At 40.2% G+C, this 25,747-nt stretch overlaps 1 protein-coding gene across 6 annotated transcripts in view; it reads left to right on the forward strand.

The window, feature by feature from the left end:
- Arl15 (ADP ribosylation factor like GTPase 15) overlaps nucleotides 1-25,747 on the forward strand; it is a 363,566-nt gene that overhangs the window by 168,477 nt on the left and 169,342 nt on the right. For 5 of the 6 annotated variants that reach the window (XM_060385728.1, XM_060385729.1, XM_021638918.2 and 2 more), the window contains one exon: nucleotides 17,763-17,971. In XM_060385728.1, coding sequence (XP_060241711.1) covers nucleotides 17,763-17,971 — 209 coding nt within the window. Of the gene's footprint in view, nucleotides 1-17,762; nucleotides 17,972-19,764; nucleotides 25,040-25,747 lie in introns of those variants that run through there. The other variant, XM_060385727.1, reaches the window with a different exon arrangement.

The following is a 25,747-nucleotide window of genomic DNA, read 5'->3' on the forward strand; positions in this document are numbered from 1 at the left end:
TCCACATCTATCCGCAAGTGGATGGATGAGTAGAATGTGGTGTTCATACAGTGGGGTTTCAGTCATCCACGAAGGGATCACTTCCTAAGGTCTTGCTGTTGGGAAATCTCCGTCCCTTGGGAAGTTTTCGATGGAAGCTTTCAAAGCAGTTTGCTGCATGGGAACTTCCAAATCAAAAAGATCGTAAAGTGGGATGGCAAGGTGGAAATGGAAGTTATGGGTTTTCATGGCCCAATATGGACATGACATTGCCTCACTTTGCCGTGTTTTGTTTGTTAGATGAAAGGCCCTACATCTGCTTTACTGGTATCAGTGGGAGGAGATGACACAAAACCCAGCCTCCAGACATTCTCTTACAGACGTCAAGCTTTGTCCCTCATCATGTCAAGTTTCTGTGCCTCGTGGGTAATTTGTATTGGGATGGCTGGATCTCCTTCCTGGGAGACCTTTGCTCTTGTAAGCATGTGTGCCTGTGATATCACTATAGCAGGTGTAAAAGTAGTGGCCCTTGACTTTATGAAACTCTTAAGAATATGTGTTATTGTCTGAGTGCTGCCTAATTTTGTTTAGAATGTTTTCTTATTAATCAGTTATTAATAAGGACACATCCTTAGACAAGAGTTGTGATCAAGAGTGTGAAGTAAGGAAGATGTGAAATCTTAGCACCACTCCTAACCAAAGAGTAAGAGCAGGGTGAATTATGTCGCTTTTTTCCCCTATTACTTCATCTTATGATCAGCCATTGGTGCAGAACAAGAAGTTTTCAAACTAACAGTAAGCCCGTGATTACTATGTTTAGAGAACAATGAACATGTCCTATGTGAAACAGATTAACAGACATTTCCATCCCTTCCTTACCACTGTTTTCTCTCATCTGGAGTATGAAAGGTATTAGCCAGCTATGAAAAGAGAGCCCAGCCTAATATTACAGCTTTAAGAAAATACAGCATTGTGGATACCTAGAACATTTTTCTTCTCATGTAGTCTTTTTTTTTTTTTCCGTACTCAGGAAAATGTAGTCTGTAAGTGTCCCAACCTAAATTAAACTTAGGCAGTAGGGTTGGCATCATTTGAATTGCACTGTCTCTCTTTGCCTCTGAGTGTGTTCTTCACCGGAAACTGTATTTGGAAGTGAAGGTCCTGATCTCAAGCTATTTCGGACCCATTTGTCTTCTCTTTGCTAGTGCTCTGATTCCTAATTGTTTTACACTGTGACACTCTGCATTTTCCTCTGTTTCCAAGGGCTCTATGACAGACATGCTTACATTTAAGCTTATTAAAATTAATTTCATTTTGAGGGTCCTACTTGCCTCTTGAGATAATAGTGTATATCCCACAGCATCAAAGACGAAAGCTGGCAATTACTGTTTTAATAATAGGACCCAGTGTGATGAAATGTCTTTAGTGGTACATGTGCTTTGGTGGCTAATCTCACTTTAATGTATAGTAATTGTGTAAAAGAGGAAATGTGATCACCTTTAGATATGATTTTAAAGCCTCCTGCATCCAGCTTCAGTTCTAGGGAGTGCTTGTCTAGAGTTGTCTGGAGGGGAATGATCCTGTCACTATCTGTCCTTCATCCTTGGCAATTTCCTACCACAAAGGGAAAGCTTACTTTTGAAAGGACAGGGTAGACTTCTCTGCTTTGGAAAGAAGCAGAATTCAAATAAATTCAGAAGGAAGAGGGGGATATACAAACGCGAGACTGTTTATACTCACATCTGTGAAGAATGAATCAGCATAATATTCATGTATTAAAATAGTCAACAAAGATTGACTGTCTGCTCTATGATAGGTGTCTCCCTGATGAGGCACCTAGAGATGCACGTTTGAACCTGACAAACAAGGAGTCTGCTGGGTGTCTACCAAAGTTGATGAGAGACACGTACGTGGTGAAGGCAAATATACTTAAAAGCTGTGAGGAAGTGGGTTATAGTTACAAGAATGCCTGAGAAAATACAGAAAATACAACCACTTTGTGCCTAGGTTTATATTTGCTTTTCTGTTATTTCTAATCCAGTTATATTTATTTAAAAGTGATATTTGGCAAGAAAAAAGGAAGCACGGAACACGTTCCTAGATGGCAGCCAGTGCTTTAATCTGAACTCCCTGTGCTCTGACATAAAGCAGCCGTGTGAGTTGCTGAAGAATTGGGATAGAGTTTTGGCAATCTGTGCACTTCTAATAAAAGGAAAAGAAGAGAGTAATATGTATGTACCATGTGTTAGCCTTGAAGGTAACAGTGCCACATGAATGGTACTTTGATTAATTATAGCTTTTTCTGTGTTTTTGTTTTGTTTTAAGATCTAGATGAAGCCAGGTTTATTAAAGTATTGAGCATTTCTACCTGAAGAATGACCTTTTTTATTTTTTATGCTGGAAAGAAATCTGTACAACAAAGAGGGAGGGAGAAACACTGGAAAAGTGACTAGCGGCTGAGGGATACACAGGCTGTGGGAGAACGTTACTAGAAGAAGGTAAAGGCTTCATCCCAAATCAAAGTTTGATTTACTGTCATTGCATTAGCTTCCTTGGGAACTGAGAGGATCTGACCCACATTGCCCACAACCCTCAGCACTTCCTGGACTTTTACTTGTAGGTCTTCAAACTCAAGTTAGCTCAGGAGTTTGAGAAGTTACAGGCTTAAATAGTGACTACATAATAAATTAGAAGTAACAAAATGAGTTAATGCTAATACTTAAAATGTTCTAAGTACTATGATAAATGGGTTGTTGTTGTTGTTGTTTATCCTGACAGTCTTGTGAGATGAAGTACTTTATTCTTATTTTTACTCTTTGGAGGGAAACTGAGCCTTGGAATGACTAAGCTAATTAAGGTCCCTTTGATGCCTTGTGACAGAGCTTGGCTTTGAACCCAGATAGGGTAGTAAGACTTGAGAAGCTATGGCACTGTGTTGTAAATAAGAGTGATGTTGGGCTATGTATTATTTGATATTTGCCCTATGATTATCATAGCGGTATTATTTAACTCACTATCACAATTAATAAGACAGACACCTGTTAAATTTTATAATTGCCTTCTTTACCTTTGGGCTGGGCATGTATTTCACCCAACGCTGTCTCAGCAGCCTCACCATCTACCTCCCAGCCCCCATCCAATGCTTTCTGCCCTAACCATCCTTATCTGGGCTACCTTCCATCCATAATCTTATGAATACTTGCTTTGCTTACACTTAGAGTTTTTCCATCCATGCCATTGTGGAGTCCTTCCTTCTGCCACACATGGTTTCTTCTCCATGCTAACCCATTGTGGAGTTTTCTTTTCTCCTCTCTTATCGTCCATCTATTTCCTGTGATTCTCTTGAACCCAAAGCCCAGGAATCTTAGTCATGCCTACCTCATTCTGCCCCCTCCTCCCCTCAGGTTTTAGCCTTTAACCAACCAATCAGGTATAATGTCTTAGGCAGGTTTACACAACAAGGATATGTATATCCAGGCAGTAACCAGATCTTGAGGGCCAGTAATTAGCATCAAATTAGTATCAGACCAACCCCCAATAGCACTGTTTGTCTTTCTGCCATGTTTCTATCCTTAAGGACTAGCCTGCTGGATAGGACTGAATCTAGGTCCCATGCATGAATTGCTTATTTTGTAGGAAAATTGCTTTTTGAATTCTGGAAAAATTATTAGAACCTTTGGAAAGTTTTCAAACAAAAGTAATCCCTAAACCGAGAGCTGTCTGTATTTACATAATTTGTAATACACATTCACTTATTTAATTAGATACTTCAGATCACAATGTAAATTAATGTATGCACACCATTAAATTGTACGTTAATGCCACCTCCCTGAAGTCTGTCTAGACTGTTCCTTTGACATTCACTCATTCGTATTTCTGCCTGAACATGACCCTGGCTACACTTCTGTAATCAGTCTGGTTAGGGCTACAGAAAGAAGGACCTGGCAGGAAAGCTGAGCTTTGCCTTTTCAAGTTGTAGTATTTCCATAGAGGGCAGTAAAAAGAGAAAAAGAGGAAAAAGAGAAAGAAAACGTGGACAGAATCAGGCATAGGAAATTCTTAAGACTCCCCCCCCCCCCGTAGGCTAGATGGTAGTAACATTTGATTGAACTCAGAAAGAAATTTGCAGTTACTGTGAGACAAAATTTATATGCTCCTTTTGAGCATCAAAGCTTACAATTAATTGTTGTTTATACTGTCCTCTACGTATGATGAGGTACTGCTGGTTTTATACATTTTCTACGTTCTGTGAATGTGCCTTAATCTATAACCCTATATACTTACTAGTTTTCTCATAAGGTGGGTAAATTAAAGATTGTCGTTAAAAAAAAAAAAAAACAAAAAACTGTTGGGGAGAAATCCCAAGCCCCGACACAAGCAGTAACAGATACTCTCCACTTGAACCAGAAACTTCCTGTTTTGGCTCTTCTGGTTTGGTTACATTGGTCAGTGGCAATTTTAAGCAAAATTATTCATATACTAGTTTTTCTAATCTGGGCAACAGATTTTTTTTTTTTAATACCACAGTAGTGCCTTGCTTTTCCTTTCTTGCTGGTGGCTCCAAAATTTGCTGCTAATAAATACTTAAGAACGTAGAATGCCAGTTTTGATTGTGAGTCTTGGCTTGTAAGTCGGTCCCTGGCTTTTGCAGGGTACAGAGGCCGTCTCTCGTGGAACCATCCCCACAGCCCTCTCTTTCTGTAGTCTCTCTGAGCTGCTGCTTAGGTGTCAGGATAGTGTAAGAACCACATTGGAAGACTCACAAAGGCACAGGACACTGCTTCTTTGTGAAGCACTCAGCACATGCCCCATTGTGGCTGCGTGTGTTCAGATATTAGCAGAGTGAAGACTGTAAGAGTGTGTCTGTTTACGAAGTTCTGTGTAGTATTAGCAATTGAAAGTTGAGAGTTGCCTTGCTGAATTGGGAAGGGCCAGAAATATAAAAATGAAATCCAAATAACTAAACTAACATACCACTACCTTCAGCTAAACAGTGAGTTATTTCTGTAACATGGAATGATTGTGGGGGCGAATTATACATTCTGCCACTTGAGAAGCATCTTATAAAAGTTTAACTCATTGAAAAGTATTTATTGTGTTCTAATTATGTGTAAAGGTTTGTGTTTCAAAAGTTTCAATATGGAGATAGACCAGACATGTAAATACGTTAAACTTCCCAGTGGCTTTCAGCATACTCTATAAGTTGCTGTATACACGTATACATGTAACCATGCTACCGGGTGGAATGTGTTACAAGGAGAACTAAGAAAAACAGGCTTCATCCTTGAAGCCGATACCACCTGCTAGGAGATCAAGGAAAGCATGGTGCAGTGGGTGGCACTGAAACCCATCAAGTGTTAGACCCTAGAACGTCACAGTATGGATTCAAATCTGCAAACTTCAGTTCCTTCAAGCTCTAGCCCTTGAAGGACCAGTAGTGGGAGAACCAGCGCAATCAGAAGGCCAAGCAGGGGAGACAACGGAACCAGAAGCAGGAAGGTGAGAAATTTGGACCTGATCCAGGACTCAGTTGCATTCGTGGGACATCTGAAGGCTATACAGAAATCCAGTATGGGTGGCAAAGTGGAAATGGATTGTGGCAAGCTCTAAATGTTAAGTCTGATACTCTGGAAGCTGCTCTGGTGACATATATGGAAGGTGATGAAGGCACACAGCAGAGTGAGGAGATGGGCAGGCAGAGATAGCAAAGTGCAGCTATGTAGAGTGTTCACGGCTGGTTGTGAGGACTTGACACAGAAGATGGTGGGCGTTGCAACCTTGTTTTAAAAAACAGACACCCAGAATATGAATTGAAAGAAAGGGTGAGGTAAGAAGAGGGTACCTGGGGTATCATTTCATGGTAATGTTTAAAGCTCTATTTTATATGACACAGGCTAAGGACACTTCCCTTGAAATTTTCAAGAGCTATGCTAGTTTAAGTTTGGATTCCTTGGCTATATACATTGCAAGAGCCTCTCTAGACATTACAGAATGCTAGATTCTAATTTGAACATATGGAGACCACAGAGATTACTGTGATCTTTCTGTGTTCTTCTTGGTTTTGAAATTTCATTACCAAATCCTGCTCTCCCATCTTTGAACATATGTCCCAGAAATGCAACTGAGTTCTTGTTTTCCTGGACCAGGTCCAAGTTTCTCACCTTCCTGCTTCTGCTTTCCATATCTCCTCTGCTTGGTCTTCTGATCACGTCAGTTCTCCTCGGAGCCCTTGCACATTTAAGCCACTATGTGTCCCACAAGGGCTAGAGCTGCAGCCATCCATTGCACCATGCTTTTCTTCATCTTCTAGCAAGTGACAGTTGCTCCTAAGATAGGGGTAGAATGAGGATAAAGGTAATTCTAATCAAGATTTTTATTTCTTCTCAAATAAAACTCCAAATGCCTAAATTTTGATAGACAATGAGTATATATGCTTATAAATTCTGTCTGGGGTCTCAGATACCTTCATGCTTTTGAAACTAGGGGGGGGGGGGCGCTGAAGCTCAGTAGTTAAGAGCACTGACTGCTCTTCCAGAGGACCTGGGTTCAATTCCCAGCACCCACATGATAGCTCACAACTCTCTCTAACTCCAAACAGTTCATACCCTCACTACAGACTAAATACCAGTGCACATAAAATAAAAAAATAAAAATAAAAGATTTCTTAAAAAGCAAAAACCAAAACCAAAAAACTGAGACTTCCAGATGTCTTCTTTTGTGTGGTCTCTGTCAGTATTTGCCATGTTGCAAGTTAAATCTGATAAAATTTAGAAGTACTTTTAAATTAATTCCTTTAAAAGCAATAATTATAAACTTATTATATGTTAATGTAAGCAGCATTTGAATGAAAACTAATACTCAAGAACAAATGTGTAGGTGATGGCATATCCATTTTAGTCATAGAAGAAGGCTTGATCCTCATACCTGCTTTAGTTGTTCATCTGTTGTTGTATGTAGTTTGCATTGGAGCATGTGGGAAAAATCCAGACTTGTGTAGATACGCAGTTGCAGAAGGGAACTGTCTTTTAATAGCCTTTTTGGATAACTATTGATTGTTTTCTCTGGCACACCACTGAAACCCATCAAGTGTTAGACCCTAGAACGTCACAGTATGATTCAAATCTGCAAACTTCAGTTCCTTCATGTCCATCATAATTTTCTTGTATTCGTGCACTTTTAAGAAAATCTGTGCAAGGCTTTTTGCCTCATGTATCAACCATTTGGAAGTTCTTGATTCATTAAGTTCTTTTGGCTTTTCCAAGTATTCATACATTGCATTATAAATATGTTTCTGTTACTATTATCATCAGCCTTCCTCACCGGGAAGCTATTCAGGGCACGGTAAAAGATACAAATGACTTTTCCAAAACTCTGGCTTTTGCTTGAAAATAAATTTTATTCCTGACAACGAATACTGTTGTTTATTTTCCACAAAGTAGTGTAAATCATAGTCTGACTCCATTAAAATTCTAGGTAAAAATGGAAAGGAAAAAAGCAGGTATTTAACTTACAACTCTAACAGTTGAACAATTTATCCTTGAAACAGTTGTCTGTACCAGTATGTCACAAGAATGCTTGGTGCATACTACCCTTTAAGTCATATGGAATGTTTTTTTTTTTTTTTAAAGAAAGAGACCTTTGGGTTAATTTAATGAGACTGATAAGTTTTACTTCCTGATTCAGATACTCTAATATTAAACTGAGTTGTTTTTCTTCTTTCTGACAGTGTGTGGCAGTCAGAGATGCATGAGTGCAGGCTGCTCCCTCAGCCTGTACTCATGCTGTCACCAGCAGCTCTACTTAGCAGCTTTACAGAGAAAGTGAAAATGTCAACACTGTGGAAACACTGTGCTGTGCCCTAGTTCAGCTGTGAGCACAGTGCGGGGCTTCTGTGCCTCCTGGAACGAACGCAAAGGCTAACGTTGTGAGCTGGTTAGCAAGCATAGTGACCGTCTCTTGCCCCAAGGATGTGGACGTTATGAAAACCAAGTCCTGGTTTTTACTTGCATGTAATTTATATATATTTTTTTTGTCTCATCCACTCCTGAGCGAACAGTTGGTCAGATGAGCAGAATTGATGCTTCTGTACTATTGTTTGCATGCCTGAAGGAAGCCCTGTTGGTGTCTGCCCATAACCCCATTTATCAAGCTGCCAGCACCTTCGATTCTCTGCCTGGGCTCCTTTCTCTCATAGTGAGAGCCTGCATTGCCAAGGCACCCTGGCAGGCTGATTAGCACTGGGAGCTAACCATCTGCAAACTGATGGCTATGTATCTCCTTCCCCCTGTACCTACTCTGATGGCCCTGAGAGCCTCAGCAGGATAAACTTGGTCATCCCCAGCACTTCATCCCCAGTGACCTTCCCTTTCTTCATTACCTCTTGTCCTGACAGACTTATCTCACTCAGGCTCTAGTGTCTCTTGCAGTTATCCCTCATGTTTGTTTACACGGTTCCTTTGAGCCTTTGGCTTGGTTTGGTTAACTATTCCCACCCAGCATTTTCTCCTGGTGGATTTTTACAAAGTTTGGGTATATTTAATAATTCATCTTTTTTGGGCCATGTTGTTAGCTCTCTATCCAGGACCTGGTAAGGTATTTGTTGACTCTAAGGCTTGTGAATGCTATAAGCTTGGCAGGTTAAGCCTGAAGGAAGCTCAGGGATGGGTAGGTGGTACTAACAGACTTACTCACAGGCAGTGGACAGCAGACAGGGCCTTCAACCTAGACCAGACCATCCCAGGCCATATTCCTTAGGGATGCATACTTCTCCAGCCATTGTTACTCGGCCTGGCAACAGAGCCACATATGTGCTGTTAGCTTGTGACTGTTTCATGTGACATGCCCATGGCCACTGTGACTCAATACCTCTCTGTCCTTTCCAGTTTTCTCCAAGATTTTGTTCTTTGCAGTTTCTCCCACCTCGTTTAGGGATACCGTTCTCCTAGTGTTGATTTTCTGTTCATTACAATCTGTGGGATCATTTCTTAAACATTCATACTCATTCACATTGCACATTGCACATTGCACATCCCATTCATTCCCATAGCCCTGGGGCCACTCTAACTCTCTGGGAGGCAGTCCCTTGTAGCAAAGGGAAAATCTACATCTTATTTACAGTTAAAAAAAAACCAAAACTGATCCTAAATCTGTTATCTGTTTTTCCTAGGCAGGGTTACTATTGCTGTGATGAAACACCAGGATAAAAACAGCTTGTGAGGGAAAGGGTTTACTTGGCTTCCGCTGACACACCACAGTTTACCATCAAAGGAAGTCAGGACAGAAACCGAAATGGGGCAGGATCCTGGAAGCAGGAGCATATGCCATAGAGGGATGCTGCTTACTGGCTTGCTCCTCATGACTTACTCAGCCTTCTTTTTTATAGAACCCAGGACCACAAGCTTAGGAATAATACCCCCACAATGGGCTGGGCCACCCTCTAACAATCACTGATTAAGAAAATGCTCTACAGGCTTGCCTGCAGCCTGATCTCGTGGAAGCATTTTTTTTTTTTCTTCATTCAAAGTTCCTTTCAAATGACTGTAGCTTCTGTCCAGTTGACATATAACTAGGCGGCACACTGTTAGCTGAACTTGGGGCAGAGTTCTTGTGTTCTGTCCCAGTTACTGCACCCATTCCGTGAGGACAGTAGAAGCTGAATGGCCGAAAGGGATGAGGTTAGTGACCGCTTTTGGAGGCTCAGTGTGATTGAGTAGGTTACATTCCTTGTAGGTATGCTAGGGAAGATGAAAATCAATGACGTTCACCTGTCAGCCTTCTGTGGCTGTTGGTTGAGCACTTGCTGTGTTTCTGGGACTGTTTTCTTCAGCTTGAGAGTCCTCCACTGTCAGGATGGTAAGGGGAGGTTTCTCCTTCAATACCAAATGTTTACTTTTTGAGAATAAACTTGTCAGGTCATGTTTCCTACAGCTTCGTCATTATCTGCCTTTCTGTGGTTTGCCTTTTCTTTTGATTCTTTTCATTTTGAAAAGCAAAATGGGATCATACATTTGATTAGAGTACTTGAGTATAAGCTTTAGCATTTTTATTCTTTATATCACTCACTTAGAAAGATCTTCATTTACTTCACCATATTTTATATGTAGGCAGAAAGTGTCTATAAAAATTTGAACGTGCCAGGCGGTGGCACATGCCTGTAATCCCAGCAGGGGAGGCAGAGGCAGGCAGATCTTTGTAAGTTTGAGGCCAGTCTGGTCTAAAAAGTGAGTCCAGGACAGCCAAGGCCACATAGGGCAGCCCTGTCTTGGCAAACAAACAAACAAACAAAACCCCCAAAAGTTTGAATGTAGATGTGTATATCTTAGGGTCTGCTGAATTCTTAGTATTTAATCTTTAAAAGGTATTAAATAGAATGTTAAAGAATCAAACAGAAGTTTACTAGTCAAAGAAACTAGTTATGCTTGGCCTGTTGGCATGGGCTTGTGATCCCAGCTATTTAAGAAGCTGAGCGAGGCAGGGGGCTCATAACTTCAAGTCCAGTCTGCTTAAATAGAGTGAGTTCAAGACGAGCCTGGGTAACACAGCAAAACTTTGTGTCAGAGGGAAAACAAACCCAAGAGAATAGGGATGGCTCGGTGGTAGGTTGCATGCCTGTTGTGTGTGAGATTCTAGGTTGGGTCCCTAGTAACCCCTCTCCCCCCAAAAGTAAGACTGAAGTTTGATAGATGAGAAAGTGGTACACATTTGAAGCCATTCTCTGCCCACCCCTTCTCTTGTTCTTTGAAAACTGTCTTCCTTTGCTGGAAGCTTTACCCTTTAAAATTCTGCTTCTGAGATTATTTATGCTCATAGGCTTTCAAGTTTTCCTTAAGACTTAAGACCCATTTGTAACTCAAGTTCCTGAATGGGTCTCCAATCACCACTTAAGCATTTTGAGGGGACATTATTCTGACTTCTTTTTAAAGAGGCTGGAAAAGGGAGATGCTCAGCACTCCCCACCCCGACTACTGTGCCAGGCGATGAGCAGGGTCCTCGCCATCCTTCACCATGGCCTGTGGCAGTTGCCTTCTCAGGAGCCCTCTTTGGTGGTGGTGGTGGGGGGGGGGCGCACAGCACCTGCTGTCCCAGCGAGGCCCTGCACATCCCCACTCAGAGCTGTAAGCTGATCTCTGTGCCTGTGCCCGAATTTGTGATGATCTAGCCACCACTCATGTCAGTTGTACGTACTGGCAAGATCTCGAATGGCACTGCCAGTACAATAGTGTCTAGCCACACGTGACATTTTAACGTTAAATAGTCCCATTTTCCACTTCCACTACTACTTCAGTAGCCACGTACTACTAGTGGCTGCCATACAGAGAAACACAACTAAAGAATGTTTTCATCATTTCAGCCCCAGAAATCTCAGGTGGATGGCACTGATGACAGATTAGCTTCTGTAGGAGCAGCTTTGAGGTTACTGACTCCCCAGTAACCCTCTTTATTCCTTGCACCCAACTTTTAGAGAACAACTCTGGGGGGCATAGACACCCCTTTATGTAATGAAAGTTCTGTTTTCTTTGTAAGCCCAGTTATGTTATGTAAATGTGTTTTTTCAAATCCTAAGTGTGGGATTTTAGTTTGTGCTGTAGTTTGTCCACACCTGTTAATTGTCTCATGCAGGGCATGGCTTTTGCCAGCTGGTAACACTCTTCCATGTGTGGCATGGAGAAGGGCATGGTCTAGGACTGGGAGGCTTTAAACCGAGAGTCCAGAAAGACAAAGTGTGGCTAGTAGCGGTTTGAAGAGACCAGAGACGGCCCGTGTGGCAGTTTGGAACAGACTGAGGTAGAAAAACATTGGGGGGCAGCAGCATGGAGGAGACTGCTGGGTGCGTCTGCTGTTGACGGAGATTGGAATAGCCCCCAAAGACTCCTGGACCCTAAACGGCTGGGAGTAGCAAAGGGGTCCTCTCTTCCCACTAACCTTTTCTCTCCTGCATAGGGTTGGAGGAGAGGCTGAGGCCTAAACACTCCCAAATAAAGTAGTGTTTTAAAAATGAGCGCTCTGCTTCTAATTTAATGTGAGGGTGTTTCACATGTCTTTGCTTGCAGATGACGGAGCAGTTTTCTAACATTGGCTTGAACAATAGTCTTTTCCTTTGCACACCTAAGCATGAGTCCTTATGAACTAGGTGGCTGATTCTGTTTCTCACCAGTATTCTAGTGGATTCCATTTAGGATGCCCTAGTATGTACCTATGTCTTCTTAAGGCTTTTAGAAGGCTAGTGAGACTCACACTCTCACCATATCACCAAAGGAATCTGAAAGCTGTAATAGATAAAGTGCCATTTCTGCTTTTATTGAGGAGAAAATTCTTCTTAGAAGCTCCTGTGCTCTGTGACATTCTAGTCAGTCCTGTGGAGCGCTGACTCCATGCTCTGAAAGAGACAAGACAAGGCAAATACTCTCACACTTTGTGTGTGTGAGAAGGGGGGGGGGAAGGAGGGAGGAAGGGAGGGAGGGAAGGAAGATAGACTACAATATAAAAAAGACCAATTTTTTTCTTTGTTTTATTGACTGCGGTGTCCCTAGGACCTGATGAGCAAATTGGTGACTAATTAATATTAAGATTTATAGTATGCCATAAGTATGATTTTGACCATGAGAGCATGTTTTGTCTGTCTAATTTTCCCTTGTTCTTGGTAATAAATTTTCCTGGTAGCTGTTGAAATGAGGTTTTAGATTCCTCTGGGTAAGTCGCAATACTGCTTTTCACCGTGTGTGTGTGTGTGTGTGTGTGTGTGTGTGTGTGTGTATGGTCTGTGTATCTGTGTGTCTTTGTGTGTGTTTCTGTGTTTTTCTGCTAACTAGTTTTAAGTCAACTAGTCATTTTGGAAGAGTTAACCCGCCCACAACCTCCTTCCCCCATTGGCCTGTGGACAAGCCTGTGATGCAGTTTCTTCATCAATGATTGAGATGAGAGGGCCCAACCAACTGTAAGCAGTGCCACCCCAGGGCAGGTGGTCCTGAGTGCTCTAAGAAAGCCAGCTGAGCACGTCAGAAACTTGCACGCCTCTATTTCTTCTGTATCAGTTTCTGCCTCTAGGTTTCTGCCCACTTGAGTTCCTGCCATGACTTCCCTCAGTGATGGACTGTGATGTCGAAGTGTTAGCTGAAATAAACCCTTTCTTCTCCAAGCTGCTTTTGGTCATGGAGTTTTGTCACCCTAAGATAGTGATGTACGTATGTGAGCATGTTCTGTGAGTACAGGAAGCTGCATATACCACAGTGGAGGCCAGTGTGAGTACCATCCTTACACCTTGTCTGAAACAGGATCTCTTGTTCACCACTGAGTATGTCACACTAGTCGGCCTGCGATCTGCTATGGGTTTCCCTCTCTCCGTCTCCTGTCTCTGCATGGCATCAGGTTTGGCTTTATGTGGGTTCTAGGGATCTGAAATCGGGTCCTCATTCTTAGAGCACAACAAGCCCTTTGCTCTCCGAGCCTCTCCCTAGACTGTTGAGCAACACTCTTCTTCACAGCTCTTCTGCTGTTAAAAACCTCCTCTTGGTTTTAGATCTCAGTGTAGAAAATATCTACCGTGCTTGAGTTTGCCACCTAGCAATTTTATGTGATAATTGTAATTTAAGGGATATAGAACATGCTGTGTTCAATCCAAGGACTAAGACTGGCTTCAGGCTGTAGCAGATGCTGCATCTTTCCTGAGTGGAAAGTGACTGTCAAACAGGTGTCCATCACCTCCCTGGTAGTGGGATGACACAACCATTTTTCAGTTTTAACCTGCTGCCTCAGCTGTTGTCTACATACTTGGTTCCTTGGCCCTAATCTCAGCTAGGGTGCTGCTGCTGACTAAGGCCATTGGCAACAGGATAAAATGCAATTTAGAATTCCATGCTCAGTGTTTGTGAAGAAATTCAGGGATACTAAGGTTTCATAGAGATTTTGTTGTAAGAGATTAAAAAGTCTTTTCACTATTAATAATAAAATATTTATATATTATAAAGAACACTTGAAAAAGCACAGTATTTTCTTTTGTTTTTCATTGTTGTGTTGTTTTTTTTTCATTTACCACTACTGTTGATTGAGATCCTGTCATTTTCTCTCATATTTTTGAAGCCTTGTATATTTCTAAATATGTCATTTTCTAAATTTGAAAGAGATGGCAGCCTGAGTTGGAACTTCATTGTGTCCCCTTAGTTTCCAGTGGAAGAGTTTCTTAAATATGTGACCAGTGTTTTCTTCTTTATATGTGCTGCCCTGGCCATCATGGAGTATGTGGCTATATTTGTTTCTTCTGATAGAGTTTTTTGTTTGTTTGTTTTTTGAGACAGGGTTTTTCTGCATGACAATTTTGGCTGTCCTGAAAACTTGCTTTGTCAATCAGACTGGCCTCAAACTCACAAAGATGCAACTGCCTCTACCTCTAGAATGTCGAGATTAAAGCCATGTGCCATCATACCAGCTTCTTCTGATAGATTTATATGCCTTATACTTAATGTTACTTTTGTGGGAGTTTATTAAGTTGTATTAAGATGAATAATAGTTTTCTGTGTATATCTTTAGATCCTTCCTTATTGTCTTGTATGGACTATATACTTAAAAAGCATTGATTGGGTCAGTTGGTTGGGAAATGTTTTAGAAGTAGTGCCACTTGTGATGTGTATATGGTGTGTGTGTGTGCATGCACATGTATGTTAGGTATCGTTTGTTTCAGCCCCTCTCCCCACCATGACATTTGTGGAATGTACTTGTTTATTTAACTCATCATTTCTGGTCGGTGATCATTTCTGCCTCAGTCACATTTAGACCTAAATGGGTTTTGAATGTATAGTCTTGGACAAATCTACATATAGTTTTGTGTATTGGTTTTTGTATTGATAAAAAGAAAATGATAGTAGTACCTATCTCGGGAGCTAGAGAGCTAGAGAGATGGCTTAGAGGTTAAGAACATTTTGTTGTTCTTGCAGAGGACCCAAGTTCTGTTTACAGCACCCACCTGATGGCTGAAAACCTTCTCACCTCCAATTTCAGGAGATCTTATGCCATCTTTTGGCCTCTGCTGTATACACATAGTACACAGAGGAAATACTAATACACATAAAATAAAAACAAGTAAATCTTTAATTAAAAGATATTACCTACCTTATCAGGTTTTCTTTGATTGAGTGAATTAATCCTCATCAGACACTTACACCATCACTAAGCTTGTCAGAGCTAGTTATGGTAAGGTTGCAACCATTGGTTACAAAATCAAGGAAAGCATTCTCTAAGTTCTCATTGGCTTTGTGGAATTAACCGTAGAACAAACGCATGTAATCTTACTACATGAAAATTGTGTATCTCACATTTTTATATTAGTAAAATTTGTAGTAAATTTCAGTACATATACAAACAGTATTTTGTTATTTTTAAAGAGTCATCGCTGGATAAGTCGGCTGTCGCTTCTGTCCCGCAGACTTATGGATGGGTTGCTAGCATATGGATAGTGTCTGGATTTAGCTTGTAACAGATGCTGTTGGTATCACATGCAGATCTCCTTTACTGGGCCAGTGCATCCATCTCCCAGCTGCTGTGGTATTGGCTGCTAATGACTCACACCTGTACCCTTCTCCAGAGGACCACTCTTGGCTGACAGTAACTACCCTAGCCAGATATGTTGGGAAATTATGAGATCTGGTCCCAGCCCCTTCCAGGTACTGAGAGGTGGCTCAAAGCCAATAAGTATACAGAGATACCCTGGCCTCTGGACTCCAAGAGCTCCTTTGAGGATCAAGTTGGGGTGAGATCTCTGAAGTCAGATCTTTACCATGATTCTAGTTTATCTCTTTCACTTCTGGTTTTTCTTTACAGCATCTTTCTACAATCGTGTGCCAGAAGGGCCATGCGGGCTATGCTTCTAGGGAACCTCACCTCAGTGTGGCTAATCCAGTCACTCACCTCAGTGTGGCTAATCCAGTTTCATTGGGTTCCCATCAGTTAAGCAATGGATTTTATATCTCCAATAATCAAAGATCTAAATTTCCCTGCTCTTTATTTTTTATTTGTTTTCTTGGTTCTGTCCTTTGTAATGTGTATCCTTTCCATTCATATCCTTCCTGTTTGTTTACTTATGACCACTTTTCATTGAATGCCCTAATGCTTTTTATGAAGCTTGGTTATTCAGTATACTGTAATGGTGAGTTATTCTATGTTTTAGGATCTGAAAATTAGTTTCAGCACCTAAGTCAGTTATACTTCCATCCCTTAGCTATTGTAAGAATCATATGGTCTATTCTTAACACTCGGCATGGTGCCAGGTGTGTAGTAAATGCTTAATGAAGTTAGCTGCCTTGTCACATGTATTAATTTTTAATTTATTTGCCTTTCTCTGGGTGAGCACTTTGGTGGCAGTACTTTAATAAACTACTATCAGAACCTCTAGATTTCCCATTTCTCCCTAAGAATAGGAACTTCTCAGTTTTACCCAGTGGTGTGTTGGCTAGCCAGGGAAAACAGAGGCCTGACTCACTTCCACCACCAGAATACTCCTACCCTGGCTCATTTTGAGCTGCTAGGATGACATCACTGAACACAGGGTTGGGAAGAAATATCCATGAGTGGCTTTTGCAAGCCAGTGCACCCCAACTCCAGTCTGCAGTTTGGATCACACACATGCACAGAAAGAGAGAGAGGAAGAAGGAGTGAGGAAAGAGAGTCTTATTTGCAAATCAAAGAAATGAAAGGAGTCAAGTAATGGGAGATACCTGTGCCCTTCCTTGGCAAATTGTCTGCTAACACAATTCAATCAGAAATATCAAGAGTGATGACCCTGTCTTTCTCGAGTGTCTCTTCTAAGCACCTTGTCTCATAGACACCATGAATATGCTCATTGCCTTTTTTTTTCCCTTGTAAGTAGTAAACCAAGTGGATTTATACAGATATATGAAAGGCCAGAATTTTAGTGGTTCACAAATTTCAGTATTTAGACATAAAAAGTTATTATGCTAATAACTCTCCGTGTGGAGTTAAACAAGGCTGCCCAGCTGTGTGTCTTAGTCCAGTTTCTGTTGCTACAACAAAATACAGACTGGGCAGTTTTTAACTAAAAGAAATTTACTGCAGGTTTGCAGGCAAGGAAGTCCCAGGTTGACCCTCTGTGTCTGGTGAGGGTCACACTGTGTCTTGATGTGGTAGCAGACGTCAATGGTCAGAGAGATTGAGCAGGAAAGGGTAGTTGTCTGTTTTCCCCATCGTAAAGCCATAGCCCATCATGAGGCCCTTGCCAATGTGTCTCTAACCGGATTCCTTCAGTAGGCCCCAGCTCCAGATATCATCAACATAAAAATGAAAATTAAGTTTCCGTCATGTGAACACTTCATGAATATTTCAGACATAGCCTTATTCTATTAAAAATTACCACCAAACTTACAGGAATGTCATAGCAAGATACTATGGTGAATGGCTAGGTAACATTGCTCTCAGTTTGTGGAGAATATAGTTCATTTAGCTCTGATAAAATCTAAAACCATTCTTAGGGCTTTAATAAAAGCCTGGTCATTGCTCTGGTCACTTTCCACTTATTTTGATATATAAGCATGAAGAGCAATGTAAATGTCTGTGTTCTACTTCCTGGCTGCATCTACCTATCAACTGTAATGCACTAATCTGGTCTACATGTTCTGTAACTTTTAGATTCCTAGTCTGCTCTGTACCCCAGAGTTTAGCCTTCCCATTGTAAGAGATACGTGGGTTTCCAGAAGAAATTGTTCTTGGGGCATTTTTTTAAGGTGATGCGAACTATTTTTTTTTTTTTTTTTAAACAGAGATGTATTTCATTTTGACAGGAGCTGATAATATCCGAAAATACTGGAGCCGCTATTACCAGGGATCTCAAGGAGTAATATTTGTATTGGACAGCGCCTCTTCAGAGGATGATCTAGAGACTGCTAGAAACGAGCTGCACTCAGCGCTGCAGCACCCACAGCTATGCACTTTGCCCTTTTTGATATTGGCCAACCATCAAGACAAGCCCGCAGCTCGCTCAGTACAAGAGGTACGTGTGTCTCGTGAGTGGTATGACTGTTTGGGAATTGTATTTTCGCCTCCATCTTGGAATTGAGGAAGATTATAGCTTTGGATGTGCTGGGTATGATGTTTTCGCAGCAAAACCACCCTTCTCTTAGGAAGCGGCAAGCCGTTATGAGTCTGATAAGATGTGTTCATACACCTAACCTTGCTTGGAAAATGAAGTCCTTTTTAACTGAAAGACATCTGTGGGTATTTGCTCATTTTCATTTCTTCTGAAGAGGTAGAGGCCTGGATAACTTAACATTTACTTTAACCTCTGACTTGGTCCCTTTTCCGCCAGCTTTCAGAGGGATGCATTGAACATTTAATAGATATTCCTTGGCCTCAAATACCATATTCTTGTCCCTCTGAGAGACTTGCCATTGCTGAAAACCTGATGTCTTACCTTGCAAATTCCATGCTGCCAAATACATTCTAATATGCCTACATTCTTTGTCTTCCTTACCTAATTGCATTTCTCAATTTGTCTCTTGCCTATGAATGTGTGAGGCTATTCCAGGTAGATGGTGTCCCTCTGAGCCAAGATTCTGCTTTCTGGCACTAAAATAAGGAGATGTAAAGAGCTTATAACTCAGGTATTGTAGACTTGAACCTCCTGCTGTATTCCCTTGCACCTGCACCTTGCAGGATATATTTTTCTCCTCTCCTTCAGAAAGCTGCAATGCCTCTAGTGGCTTAGGATTAAAATGACTAATGGGAATGATGCCTTTCAGTCTGAAAATATAGATAAGAAAACAAGAGTATAATGTGATTTAACGCCAAACCTTCCTCACATTTACTGTAGACCCATGGCTGACAGCTTTGTTCTTGTGCCTGCCTCTCACCAACTTATTCTGAGCGCATAGGGTTAATTTGAGTGATTTATTCTAATTTTACAATATTAAGTGGAAAAGGGCCTGTGTTTTTATTTGTTAAAAACAAACAAACAGTAAAGCATGGTGATTTATTATTCAGCCCACAGAGCTGTCTGTGGTTGCCTTCTTCTGCACTTAAAACTTACTACCTTTTATGGATTCTGGAAAATATATTTGATAGTAATTAAAGAAAAGTAGCAGCTGGGCATTGGTGGTGCTTGCCTTTATCTCAGTACTCAGAAGTCAGAGGCAGGGAGATCTGAGTTCAGGGCCAGCCTGGTGTACAGAACAAGTTCCAGGACAGCCAGGGATGCACAGGGAAACCCTGTTTTCAAACACTCTTCCCACTTAAGGAGGGAAGGAAGGGAGGGAAGGAAGAAAGGAGGGAGGGAGGGGAAAAGGGGGAAGGAAGGAAGGAAGGAAAGAAGGAAAGAAGGAAGGAAGGAAGAAAAAGAAAGAGAAAGAAAGAAAGAAAGAAAGAAAGAAAGAAAGAAAGAAAGAAAGAAAGAAAGCCATTTCGATTGCCACTGCGCAGCTCTCCTGTAGTGCAATGGTGGTGCCTCCTGGATCTGTTCTCAACACTCTGGTCTGTGTGCTCACTTCTCACCATCAGACTTTCTATCTGAAGAAGGAATATAACAGTGCTAGATGGGTTTGTTAGCAATGCTACGTTGGTTTCTGTTGTGAGGTGCTTTACTCACGGTACATTGTCCTTCTCACAGGCAACAGGGAAACTAAGTGCAGATGCAGATCACTAATATTATATATATGGTATATATGATATGCTATATGTACTAGCTGACAGAATTTATTTCTTTGGGTTTTTAAAGAAACTTTTTCTTAGACCTCAGATAACAAAGACAAACATTTTTAAAAAGCTTTATTTATTTTAATCGTTTTTCAGCCTGGGGGAAGAGGGGATGTAAATGTGAGTGCAGCGCCCTTGGAGACTTCGGGAACCGAGCCTGCACCCCAGGGGAGAGCAGTGCGCTCTGAGCACTGCGCCGTCTCTCCAGCCCCACAGACACGTTACACCTAATACAGTACCCACGGCGTCCTCTGTAGGAGTTGACTACAGGAAGCTTCCAGCAGTTAATCACTTCCGAGTCTTCCTTTTGTGATTTGACTGTCTATTTCTCCTTAAAAAGAAAAGCGCAAATATCGCTTTCTGATTCACTAACCAATGTTTATCAATATGGAATATTTATAGATATTCTTTGAAAATGATTCCAAGCTTGTACATACTACAGTGCACGAGAACTTCATTTTCCTTCCCACTTGTATCAAATTTAAATAACTTTCTTAGAACATTTTGCTTGTTAATAGTATTCACAAAATATGAGTTTGAAGATTGTAAAATCAAAAGTATGGGCTTTTCTACACCTGCTCTGTCTCCCAGATAATGACATGAAGACCTATTATGTTTATAGTAAGCTTTAAGCAATATAGTTGGACAGAAAATGAGCTATTTTAACCTATCTATGCTGATCTGCACTATTTCCTAGCCACGTGCCCCATTACTTGCCATCTTAAATCTTACCCTGGCTGCTCCTGCTCCATCCATGTTTTCCTAACAACTTTTTCATGGTGACCTCTTTATGACAACCTTCTTCTGGTGACCTCCTTCTCTCTTTTCTCACCACCTGCACCTTCCTATTGCAAGTCCTGCCCCAACTCTCCTGCCCTCCTGTGGGCTGTTCAGCTCTTTATTAACTGACCAGAGATGATGGAGAACAAGTTTTACACAAAAGTGAGACAGGAGATGCTTCAGTAATAATGTCAATGCCCACATCCAGACTGCAACCAGATCTCTGGTTGTAGAAAGCAGCATCTGAATGCACAGCACACAAAACCATCCCCCAACAGAAGATGTTTTAGGTAAAGCCCTTTCCCTTGTCCTTGTATCAACACATACTATGCACCTACTATTAGTAGAGCATTTTGGAATATCTTATAGGGTAACGTTCCTTGGCAGAACTAAGGTCTGTGGAAGCATCATGAAATGTTTACCCTTGCTTCAGTTTGGCTGAGAAAAGAAAGGGAAGCACCCATCTTTCTCTTGATGACAAAGAGTTTACTCTCATAATGTGTTTCCATAAAGCCTAGTTGAACTACTCTTAGGAATGTTTTAAGAATTAAGTCAACACCTTATTAGCATAAAAATAGAGTTGTAAAACTGAAGCTTTCATGTTGTATAAACAATAACTTCAAACTGTTTGGGAACAGCAGGCCAAGGTAAGACAACCAAACAGAGTCCCATGTTACTTGAAATACATTTTAGACCTATATTTAGAAATATCCTTAGACATGGTCATCTTTTTGCTATTCTGCCTTTCATTAAGATACCACAAGCCCTGTGTCTTTTAGCTTTATGTTTGTGCCTACTAGTCTGTGTATTTTTGGTGAAGCTTTGAGTGTTAAAAGGTTGATATTGTACCCTGCAAAACATCTGTGACTTTTAAGGGTGAAATGCTGCTCAAAAATCAAGGAAGATATCTTCAGCTTAGCGGGAAACACTAACCGTGACACAGTTAAGAAAAAGTAGTGAGTCTTAGGTTTGGTGACTTCTCTCTTCCTGAAAATTATTACATTTGATGTGTTCTGGGAGAAATGTTACAGGACTTATCCTGTCACTCGGGTAAAATTTAAGAACTCACGTGTTTGTAAGATAACTGTTAACTTAAGAGTGGATGGGAGCCAGGAAGACCCTGAGGAGCAAGGGGAGTGGTTGCCAGGATTCACGCTGTGCACGCTGCTGTCTGTGTGGAGCACAGAATTAAGAAAGGAAGACGATGGTTACAATTACTCCATAACCCGCAAACGGGCAGCGTGCCCAGCGACCTCCTTGCCCCCTGAGAAACAAGTAGTGTCTTGTACGTCACATATCTTCCCTTTCTGTAATATACCTGGTAGTGATTTATTCAGCCTACCAGAATTTTAAGATTTTGTGTCTTGAGAATTGATAGTAGAAGGATACATTGTATTTTAACAAAACAAAACAAACAGCATGGGAAAATACTGGGTAAAAAGAACACCCTATGTGCTGTTGGAAAGCCAAACAATTCTTCTAGCACATGTTTGTTCTATTCACTTTAGGGAGGTGTGGTTACTGCAGTTTTCCAGGATATATTCATATTATCTGTTTTTCTCTATGGAAAATATAGGAGAAAAAGCTATACTTATGCCAAGTGACCCACTTGATAGATTAGGAGAAAATCTGGTCTAATTTAAATAGTGAAGCTATAAAATGTGAACTCTTAAGAGTAAATAGTTTAGCTTTTTATTTGTATTGGATTGTAATTGTAACTAATTTGTTTTACAACTCCCTTTGGAGAGCGTACTTCAGTTCTGAAGTTACTAAGTAGATCAGGAGTATTTTATGAGAAGTTAAGTTGATATAATACCCAATAAATGTAATCCTATTTTCCCTCTGCACAGTTGCTAACTGCCATTCCTTTACTTCCTGGCTTTTTAAAAATCTTATTTTCATTTTATTGCTTTTACCAGATCATATAAAATGACACATTTTGTTAACATGAAAGAAACAGTCCTTATTTTTAGCAATTTTATTTGATTGGATGTTTATAGGTATCCTTAATCCAAAAGTACCTAACTTTTTCAGAAATGCTACATTAAAAATGTGTTATTGGAAGTTTTTATTACTGCAAGTCTTAATTAAAAATATGAAAACCATGGAACAGATTTTTGAAGCAGAATTATAAGGCCCAGTGACTTGATTAGTTTCATGCTTCATTATTTATAGCTTGGGAAAAAAATGCAGATTCTAAATTAAAGTGTCAATATTGCAGTTGAAATTTGTGATTATAGTGTCTATTAATTTTGATGCAGTGTTCATGGAGCATGGTGTTATATTTGAAAATAATAGAGTAGAAATGTGAGAAGGGGATATTTACAAATGTTACTAGGTTCTTTGGACCATGTTTCTTGGAGATGTATGCGTTCGGTTTTTCTAAACGATACATTTAATCCTTAGGGGTTTTAAATATAGACAGTAGTTGTTTGGAAGAAGAATGTGTGTGTTTTATGATATGTATCTGTCAACCTAAATCATATTTCTTCTTTGTAGATAGTCTTCATGTTGCATGCCTTTTTCCTTTCTTTAACATGTGTCACCAGATAATGTGCCTCTAGTTTGCATTTTTTTATTTTGTACTGGTATTGCTCAATTATAGGGTAGCTCTCTTTAGTAGTTCTATGAACGAACTGTAAAGAAGGATCTTCTCAGAATTTCCACAATGACAAGTCTTTTATTAGAGAATGCACAAGGCTGTTAAAATTTCATAAGGCACTTAGTTTGACCGGATGTCAGTTTCTCTGTGTGGAGGGAAATGTGTTTTCATCGGGAAGTATACTACACTAAAGAGTTCTTTGTGTATCTTGACCTGCCTTTTGGCAGCATTTTAGGATACGGATTTGATTTCACATAGAGCAGCATACATACCTATGGTGTGAGCAGTTTGGAAACTCCCTTATGGGACATATATTTATCCTAAAATGATATAAGAGATACAGATAATTTTGTCCATTCCTTACAGATGTACTCCACACTGTAACAATTAAATTTTGGGAGGTAATGACAGGCTTTGGGAGCCCGTTCTCCACTGAATGACTCAGTTATTTTTCTTAAAAATGTTTCTTGACCTACAAGAAAAGCCGAGTTAGCAATCACTTCATTAGTTGCAAAAACATCATTATAAAAAGTGCACTTTAAAGAGCAACTTTTAAGCCGAGAGTACTAAAAGAAAACAGTTTCCATGTAGTCGTTCAAAAGTTTCTATATGCATTCCTTGAGGGAAAAAAAAATTCCTTGATGGTGTATCTACCCAGGTTGCTCTCACCATTCTTACTTGTTACCTATGTTTCTTGCATCTACTAGGTAATGAGCATGTCTGTGTCTATTGCAAACTAATAAAATCCTTATTCAATAACAAATCTCTTACTTCAGAGAGGGACATTTTTACCTAGGAAATTTTTTCTAAGGGGCAGTAAAGAAACACATTTCAAAATATGAGAGTGCATGATTGCAAAAACATCTCCTCTCCAATTTCTTCCTTTCTTCAGTGTTGGTAAGTCTTCACCTCAGGTAAAACTGGGAACATTGGAAACATGGGAAACATTGGATTGCTTGTTGCTCCCCGTGTCCAGGTGTTTCTGTGTCCTCTCCCCTTTGCAGAGCCTCTGCACACACTTGTTTACCCTCAGCTCTCTGTATTCATGTTGGAATTTACCTTCAGCTTTCCCGGTTTGGCCCTGGTTCTCCCTCCAAACCAGAGAGAACCAACTCCTTCCCTGATTTCTGTGTTGCCCCTGTTAAAAGTAGGACCATTTTCTAACTTAGCTGAAATCAGGTGAAACTCTGCAGATCTTATATCCTGTGTGCCTTTCCTTCTTTTCTTCTGCCTATCTCTCAATGTTCCCATTTTCCCAGGAAAGTTACCCCAAGATTACATCACAACAGAAAGTCTTCTTCATGGACACTCTAGGTGGACACTCCTGGTTCCTGCCTGCACATTGGACTTACCCAGATCATAATATTAGAATGACTTGTCCGTTAACTTTACTGCTAACTTCTGAAATTCACCAGCCCCTTGAAGGACGGGGATTGTGAATTGTTTGTGTCTCTGATCCATTTTATTGTTTGAAAGAATGAACACTTCTGCGTCTTCTCCCACATGCATTCCTGCTGGTCCGGGGTGCCTGCTTCATCCAGATTGCTGTGCGCTCTCTTTACTTAGTCCAGCGTATCTCTTTCCATCTAGAGGGATACAGAAAGGTTGGTTCTCCTGGCTCCACACCTGCTGCGGGTACCTTATCTGCAGTGAATCCTCAGCAAGGATTATGCTGGTATTTTTAGGATTTTTAGAGCTTTAAGCTGTTAATTATTTTATTTGCAAATGATTGGTTTTATGTCCTTTGACTTGTGTTTGTCAGTTAGCAAGCCTTTTAACAGTGCTCCTTGTTACCATATTCTTTCCAAAATTCTCACAAAAAAGAAGAAAATCTTCTGTCCAAATAATAATCATTTAAAAATAATTGCCTATTTTAGCCATAGTGAGCTTGTTTCATTCACTAGTTTCTGTTTGTCTTTCTCATGTGAAGAGTAGTACATATGACGTTCTGAGGGAATACAGTTGAGATGGTTTTAAAGTAATGAATACAGTTTAATAAAAACTATTTTAGTCTTTAATAAAATAATTTCTTACATTGGTGAAGCTTGGGACTTTTAAAATTTATTTTTCTAAAGAATCATTACTACTGAAGTTAGAGACCTACTTTATTAAACAGTATTTGCTTGTCAAAACAATATGGATTTAATTATAAGAATATGTTACTCTTTCTACTTATAGTTGAAGTTTGTATTCTGTAAAACTTAGTACTTCATTAATTATTACTCATTAAAGGTGGTAAGCTATTTTTGAGGCAGAAGGTTATAGTGCTGTTTAGAGGGAGTACTGAGTTTTTATTTATTTATTTAGTTCATTTGCAAAAGAAATCTCAGGGGGCTAAAGAGTTGGCTCAGAGGTTTAGAGCACTGGCTGCTCTTCCAGAGGTCCTGAGTTCAATCCCTGGCAACCACATGGTGGCTCACAACCATTCATAATGAGATCTGATGCCCTCTTCTGGTGTGTAGGTGCACATGTCTACAGAGCATTGCACACATAATAAATAAATAAATAAATAAATAAATAAATAAATCTTAAAAAAAAAAAAAGAAAACTCAGTCATAGTACATAACTTACAAAGTTAATAAAACATTTGTCGAGTTAAATTAATTTGAAGATAGACATACAGTTAATGTCTTCAAGTTGCTTTGAAGATTAAAAAGCACAATAAGCGTTAGTTATTATCATTATGATAATTATTAT

This window comes from Meriones unguiculatus, chromosome 6, assembly GCF_030254825.1.
Source record: "Meriones unguiculatus strain TT.TT164.6M chromosome 6, Bangor_MerUng_6.1, whole genome shotgun sequence".
In the NCBI taxonomy this organism is placed as follows: Eukaryota; Metazoa; Chordata; class Mammalia; order Rodentia; family Muridae; genus Meriones; species Meriones unguiculatus.